This window comes from Panicum hallii, chromosome 2 (genome assembly GCF_002211085.1).
Source record: "Panicum hallii strain FIL2 chromosome 2, PHallii_v3.1, whole genome shotgun sequence".
Classification (NCBI taxonomy): domain Eukaryota; kingdom Viridiplantae; phylum Streptophyta; class Magnoliopsida; order Poales; family Poaceae; genus Panicum; species Panicum hallii.
Genome location: NC_038043.1, coordinates 46472535 through 46480699, shown reverse-complemented (window position 1 = coordinate 46480699; position 8165 = coordinate 46472535). Strand labels below are relative to the sequence as shown.

The 8165-nt window shown below is 51.2% G+C and overlaps 1 protein-coding gene across 1 annotated transcript; it reads right to left on the bottom strand.

The window, feature by feature from the left end:
• Positions 1 to 3318: 3318 nt before the first annotated feature.
• LOC112881963 (3-hydroxy-3-methylglutaryl-coenzyme A reductase 3-like) lies at positions 3319 to 7466 on the bottom strand. The gene is made up of 4 exons (XM_025946897.1): positions 6514 to 7466; positions 6065 to 6246; positions 4946 to 5292; positions 3319 to 4290 (listed from the first exon to the last, which is right to left on the bottom strand). Exons 1-4 carry the CDS (start codon positions 7464 to 7466, stop codon positions 4024 to 4026), a joined length of 1749 nt encoding a protein of 582 aa, XP_025802682.1. The 3' UTR covers positions 3319 to 4023.
• Positions 7467 to 8165: the final 699 nt, after the last annotated feature.

The following is an 8165-nucleotide window of genomic DNA, read 5'->3' as shown; positions in this document are numbered from 1 at the left end:
ATGGTATCGAGGAAGAACAGGGACGTCGCTTGGGCTTGAATCCGCCTCTGAACCCCCCGTATACGTAGAAAGCAAGAAAAGTAGGCCTCGACAGATGGTAAAACTTCATCTGTCGCCGAAACTACTACCAGTTGACAACACGCGGTTCTAGGCGGCAGGGCAGCTCGAGCTTACCGCTTACCAGTCCCAGCGCAACCACAGAAATGCCCAGCGGTTCCACGACCGCTGCTCCCAGCTGCTTGTGCGGCACCTTGCTTTCTGTGAAAGCAGATGGTATCTGAACTTTCCCAAGGCCGTGTCCTCTGTGTAAGCGAGGGAAACGAGATTGAGGGCGTGTTTAGTTCGGTTTGCATTTTTGCAAAATTTTACTGTAGTAAAGAAATCTTGCTAATTTGAAGTACTAAATGAAGTCTATTTGTAAAACTTTTTGCATGGATGGGTTGTAAATCACGAGACGAATCTAATGATGCTAATTAATCCATAATTAAGCAATAATTAGCGGATGGTTACTGTAGCATCACTGTTGCAAAACATGGATTAAGTAGGCTCATTAGATTCGTCTCGCGATTTACAACCCATCCATGCAAAAAGTTTGCAATTAGCAAGATTTCTTTGCTACAGTAAAATTTTGCAAAAATGCAAAGTGAAGTAAACAGGCCCTGAGCACAACGACAACGTTTGTATTGATGATCTCTGAGTATATATGCACAAGTACATGATGAAGCAGTCAGCAACTAACTCAGCTAACCTAGCTACCAACGAGGAGAGCCACGGAACGTGATCTCCTGATTACATCGGTCGCTAACACTCTGCGCTCCGCTGCTCCTGGCTTTCCCAAGGCCGTGGCGTCGCTCCAGCTAGGCCTGGGCATTCGGTTAACCGAATTAATTCGGTTCGGTATTTCAGTTTTTTCAGAAATTCGGTTAATGAAAAACAGAAACCGAAATTGTATATAGGAAACTGTAAACCGAGCGTTCGGTTTTCGGTTTATTCGGTTCGGTATTTTGGTTTTACCGAAAAAACCGAACAGCATATAATAGATATATCAGCATATAACAGTACATAACTACATATCAATTAGTTCAATAAAAACATGGTTTAAAGTTCAAACAAATCAAATCCGATGCTTCCAAGTTCAAACAACAAATTTCAACTCAATGACAAGTTGACAACACTGATCACAATTCACAAGGCATCACAAACAGTTTTAAAATATTACAAATACAGTTTAATCAACACAAACAGCACTACAATAGCACAGCGGCACGGACACTCGAGCCTGGGACTGGGAGCCTGAGACCGTCACGGGATTAGCCTAGGGATAGGGTTTGTTGGTAATAGGCTGGGCCGCCGCTGCCCGCTGGGCTGTAAGCCTGTAACATACTGGGCTTTTCGGTTTATTCGGTTTAAACCGAATAAAAACCGAATACCGAAATTTATTTCGGTTTCTGAGGAATGACAACCGAAATAGCTTTTGTTTAGATCGGTTTCGGTGTTTTCGGTTTCGGTTTCGGTTATTTCGGTTTCGGCATTCGGTTTTCGGTTTTTATGCCCATGCCCAGCTCCAGCCGCGGAGGCCACTCGTGGGCGCGATCCTCCCTCATCCACCCGTTCCAGACTGACACCGGCAAGCAAATTCGGACCCATCATGGGATACCGAAATGGAAGCTTGTGCACTTATGCACGTTATCTGACAAAAAAACGTTGGGGCGCCATCAGCTTGTAGCTTTCTCGTGAACACACTCGAGATTCGGTTCCCATGGAAAGCCACCCTCTGAACTCTCTGTCTGAGGTCTGAATAAGAACATGGGACTCCGAAGAAAACATGTCAAGAGACACATGCGCTGCCGAACAACAGCCGAACTGGCGAACCGCAACTTCGAAAATCCGACACAGCCCAGCCCGGCCTCTTTTAGTTAGGCTATCGGGCCGATGAAGATGAGGCCCAACTATATCAGGGCCGAGCGAGGATCTCGTCGATCGCACGAGCCGACGGCTCTAGCCCACCGTGAAAGCGGGCCAGGGGCGATTCGTGGGCTGCGGCCCGTTTTGGAGCCATCGTGCTCCCGGTACTCGTAGCGAACTGTGTCGAGCCCCGGCAGATTGCGGGGACGCCGCCGTGACAAAATGGGGCATGCGGGCTCGCTCGCTTGACACTCTACTCCTCTTTTTTTTTCATTCCAGAGCACGGCGCGACGGCGACGAGACGGTTACTGAGGCAGCCGACCTCGCTGCTGCCAGCATTGTTCCCAGGGCCACTGCCACCGACCGCTCCGTCCGTGACAGCCTGATCACCGTCGGACATGCTCGGTTCGGTTGCTCATCCGTGGTCACCGTCGACTTGGTCCGTCCGTTGCCGACGTTCCCGCTGGCCGACGGCTGCGAACTAGCAATGCTGGGCATGCAGAGCCGTAGTAGGGCCCTGTAGCCTGTCCCGATGGTTCAGAAGAGGCCAAGTCGATCGTGTCTCTAGTTCTCTAGCTAGCTCCACCGAGGCCCACGATGCTCACACGGTCACACCTCACGAGCGCGCAAGCTTGGTCCCCAGGCTGCAGCACACACCTCCCTACAGGAGAGGAGGCGCTTGGCTGTTGGCCTGTTGGCTTCCAACTTCCCGGCACGGCGGCACCGATGCAGCGCCGCGCATCCACTCCGCGACCACGTTGACACCGCGAGCGCGCGGGTGCCTCGATCCGCCCTGCGTGGCAGCATGACTCCATGGGAGCCCCACGGCCCGCCAGCGGCGTGCGTCGTCCCATACGAAGAGTTTAGGATCGCTTCAGTTGACGCTCGCACTTGTCATTCCGACTTGAGAGCAATGTCCGCTCAGCGTGGTATGGACGGGAGTCGCTCGCGATCGTGTGGGATCAGCCCTCCACGTGCAGAGGATGTAGTATTTTTTTTTTGAAGAACTACAGAGGACAGGATTGCAGAGGATTTATGTCCGGATGCTACAAGATCGCATGCCCATAAGCTGCGCTCACAACACAACAGGTGATCGGTTGCCAGAAACCACTGGCTAGCGTGAGGGGTCGGGGGAACAAATCGCATCGGGACACACGGTTTGCGGCAGCTAACCTCATAATGAATTCAGAATCCGGGGGCCTCCCAATCCCATCATCCCATGTGCAATTCCGAGATCCAACCGGGCAGCACGTGCGTAGCGCCTGCGCTCTAGCCTGCAAGGGGTGGAGTGACTTTGGGTGGGAAGACTGGAACTCTTGCGTTACAAACGAAGAACATGCTACGCTGCGTTCCTTGTGCAGATGGTGAGGCACAGAGCCTATTGGATCCTTAGTCCAGAAGACAGAGATGCAATTGGTTAACGGGATCAGCCTTTGGCGCTTTGCCAAAGAGTGTCAGCTTTATTATTGAGAAAGCCTGATCCGTGGACAGGCAGGCAACTGGAGCATACAATTGAGATGAGCACGATCTAGAGAGAGAGACAACAGGATATAAAACTGTTCCGGACCACATCTTTTCTTTACAACCCACATCACCGACTTCACCGACGACGGCTCTACGGTTCAAAAATAAAAAAAAAAAAGAATAAAATTAAATTTACAGAGCTGAAAATACAAAGGCATCAGGCACCTGCCGACGCGAATTTCTCCTCGCCAAAGCGGAGGAAGCATCCAGTGGCCGCGATGCTGTGATGGTTCCACGACAAACCCCTTGGCCAGAGGTCAGATTCTCCAAAGTCGCAGACTCGCAGGGGACCGGACGAAACAAGATGCTTAGAACGAGAGGGGTGGGGGGTGGGGGGAGGGATCAACTGTCAACGACAGGTGAGGAACAGCTACAACATCAACGAATAATCAAATACGTCATACCCCAGGATCCATGAGGTGTTTGACTTTCACGGCCTGGTAAATATATGACAAGTCGACTGAATCTTCTCTTTTACCTGAAGGGCTTTTCTTCCTTTAACCCTCCTGCAGGCCAGCGCATGCCACGAGGAATCAACCTACGAAACCCTTTCTCTTCCGTATTCCCAAGGGGTATAAAACAACTAGGCAGTATTCAGCATTTTTTGGGTCTGTCTGCTTCCTCTGCAGCCTTGGACATGTCTCTGCTGGATCTGTTGTATTTCATGTGGCTCTGGACCAGATGGCCAGCGGCCTGAGCAGAGATGAGGGACAGCTCCCCAGCGAGGACCGCACCAGCAACCACCGTGGCCAGGAGCCTCGCGTTCGACCCCGGGGATTCCCTGTTCGCGCCTTTGACGCCGAGTAGGTCCAAGCAGGCAGACTGTGAGGCCAGCTGCGTGCCGCCCCCAACCGTGCCAACCTGTGTTTCGGTTAGGACAACACCTCATCAGTTATAGTATAATGGATGGCCACAAGATAATGACACTAGCAAACAACTCTTGTGCAAGCGTCAAGTACAGACAGATGCCATTTCAGCAATCAGCAATAGCTAACAGAACATTACAAGATTACTAAGCACTAATAAAATAGATGTGGACTGGTATTGCCAGCTCCTGCTGATTATGAAAACAAGATCAAACAACAATGGCAAGACATTCATTTTTTGTATACAGATCAGCTCAAGCAGGAATAATAATTAAGAGGTAAGGCCATGATCGCATAGACAACATCAATTCTAAAGGTCATAAAAGCATAGCTAGACATCTCAATTGTACAATGGCTTCATAATGAAATCCCTAGGTTCCAGATGTACTTAAATGAAGGGTAGGAAGCAGTATTGCAATATTGTTAGCATGACAGTAGCTGCTCCTTGATGAGTTCAAGGCAGCATTTAAAAAAGGCACTTGCTTATTATAAAAAATGTATTGTAACTAGCTATTTTAAGAAGGGCATGACATATAATTGTTTCAAGAAATCACTAGGTCTCCTAAAAAGACATGGATGTCAAACGATTAGGGACCACAAACTAAGTAAAGAGCAAAACATCATTAGCACAGGAGAATGTTGTTTCATACCTCGATAGACGGCATGGTAACGGAGATGTGGAGATCTTTGCCATCATTTATAGCTTCCAACATTGTCATGCACTGGGAACTCTCCACATTCTGTGCAGGGTCCTGACCAGTTGCAATGAAGATGGCTGTCACAATGTTGCTTGCATGGGCATTGAAACCCCCAAGAGCTCCAGCAACAGCTGAGCCAGCAAGGTTCTTGATCACGTTCAATTCTACTAGTGCCTGAACGTTAGTCTTGAGAACCTTTTTCACAACTTCTTCCTTGATTACTGCCTCACAAACCACAGACTTTCCACGCCCTTCAATCCAGTTTATAGCAGCTGACTTCTTGTCAGAACAGAAGTTACCTGTTCCATTACATAGGATCAGTTGACTAAAGCGTAAGTCATCAAAGCTTGGTGGCAGGAGATAATTTTGCTAACATATCATGTTAATTGACACAAATTCAACTGTGCTTAAAGGTAAAAGGTCCAATCTTTTGCTAGTAATCAACAAGTAAAAAGAAACACACCAAAAGGCTGTAGTTTCTATTTCTCCAATCTCTCTTATAGCATTACTCAATTGATATTTTAATATTTTGCCAAGTCACTTCATAACTGTACAGCAGGAAACGGGCCAACTGCCATTGTTTATGCTATCCTATCGCACAAAAAATATGAGCAAAATAACACAGTGGTTTTCTCCAAAATTTTCGTTTGTGTGATTTCTCTTTATCAGTACTATTTTTCAACTGTTAATTTCATATAGGTGGATGAACCAGGCAGAAGCTAGCCCCAGTGCCCCACTGCTACAAATGGGAGCAACTGAAGTCAACATCAGCTATCTGGGTCACGCCTAGATGGTTCGCTGTCTGATTTAGAAAAATGGTAAAATTTGAGTGAAGATGAAGAGAATTTTCCACGATTTGAAAGTGCTTATCTCAAACAGAAACAATGATGAGCATGTGAACCTAACAATCAATTATATGTGTTGAATATTCTCATACAACCAATATTTATGTTATGTACAACGTTACCTAAACTATACACTTGAAAGTGAACAGCACAATCATATGCACAACTCATCAACTCAAATTTTACAAATAAACTTAAAAAGAATTTATGATGATATGGCACAAACCTGATATGCTGATAACATCCATATCAGGGAAGTCATCCTGGAGGTAGTCCAGCACGTTCTGGACGCCTTTGGAGACCATGTTCATCCCCATGGCATCCCCTGTGCTGCAGGTGAACCTCATGTAAAGGTTCCTCCCTGCCATCGCGCACTTCACTCCCTGCAGTCTACCAAATCTGCTCGACCTGCACAAACCCAAAGGCCAAAACAGCTCGATCATCATATCATCCTAACTTAAAACCAGGTTTTAAGGTCAAAAACTGGGCAACCGTACAAGCAATTATTGGTTGAAATTTGACAGATGACAACATGTGCTTCTGCTTGGATTAGTACTGATGGCAGAGACGTATCGTTGAACACAAGAGTCACACTAGCCTAGAGCGCAATCGTTGAGCGTGAAGCATGGATCGAAAGGGACAATGTGACGTTGATTTGTAATTGAGCGTCCTTACCTGTTAAACACTGTAGCCAGGGTGTCAAAGTTGGCGGGATTCTCCAAGAAGCCCTTGAGCTCAGCGGCGCGGCGGGCAGACGGGAACCGGACGGCCGGTGCTCGCGTCATCCCGTCCTTGAGCACGACGCTGGAGGCGCCGCCGGACTCGGCAATGGCCTTGAACCCTCGGTTGGTGCTAGCGACGAGGCAGCCCTCGGTGGTCGCCATTGGCACGTAGTGCCGGCGACTGTCGAGCAGGAGCGGGCCAGCGACGCCCACGGGCAGCTGCACGTAGCCCACGGGCAGCTCGCAGCACTGGCCGAGGATGGACGCGTAGTCGAACCCGTCGAGCGGGAGGCCATCCATCTCCCTCCCCGTGATCCGCCGCAGCGCCTCCCGCCGGATCCCGGCGGCCCGGCGGCAGTCCCCCAGCCTGGTCTCCAGCACGTAGGACGGGATCTTCCCGGCCACGACTGCGGCCACGATCTCCTCGTCCTCCTCCGGCATTTTCTCCGGCGCGGCGGCGGGGTTCCCCAGCAGCGCGCACGGGGCCGGTGCGGGCGGCGCCGGCGCCTGCGCGCGGTGGGAGTCGATGAGGTAGTCCTCCTCGTCGTCGCTGTTGGAGACGACGGACTGCACGAAGGCGATGCCGAAGAAGCTGAGGAGGTAGATGAGCGAGGCGACGAGGCCGCAGATGGCGAAGATCTCGGCGAGGGAGACGACGTGGAGCGGCGTGGACGCGCGGATCTTCTCCCGCCACCGCCGCATCAGGTACACGAGCGAGGCCGCGAAGAGCGCCGAGAAGATGAGGTTGGTGTGCCGGATCGGGAGCGGCAGCGCGTCCCCGGCCTGCACCCGCACCCGCTCCCGCTCCCCCTCGCCCCCGGCCGCCGCCCGGCGCCGCGGATGGTGCCCCGCGGGGGCCGCCCCCCCGTGCGGCGGCGGGACCCTGCGGCGGACCTCCATGGCCATAGGGGCGGCGGTGCTGGGGCCTCGTCGGCGCTCGACCTCCCTTCCCCCCGCGGCGCGGTGGAGCAGAGCAGTGGCCCGGCCCGGGGTTTGGGTGTGTGTTTGGGGATTTTGATTTGGGGGAGGGATCGATCCGAGCCGGGCGCTTTATAATACAAGCTTCGCCGCCGCGAGCCCCCCTGCCCTGAGCTCCGCGGACTCCTTGACAGCCTGGGCCCGCCATGCGCCGTTGCGGGCCCGGGGACCTGCCTGGCCGCGGGTGGCTCGGGTTTTGTTTTGCTCGCCCGGGCGGGCCCGTGGTGTGGCTACAGTTGTGTGGGATGGTTGGTTAGTTTGTGTGGCCGTTTTGAGTTGTCCGGACGGGCTCGTATGGTTTAAACTTTTAACTTTTTCTAGTGTACATTTCTGTTGCTGGTCACCCTGTCACGTACGCACGTTACGTGGTTGGAAGGGGGCTATGCTCCGTGTACACGTCCTGCCGAGGTAGGTGCCAGCCGGTGACACGAGTGCCGGCGGCACGACGTATCCAGCTCGTCGTTTGCGAACCGTGCCTGATTGTGCTCTTTATTATTAGGCTCAACCTTTCTTGTTCGTTTTGGTCTTCTATAAGCCTTAATGCTCATTTAGTACAAATGATGATTTTACATTCGCGTGCGTAATTGGAGAATATAAGTTCTTTTTTCATGTGACATCACTGTAGGT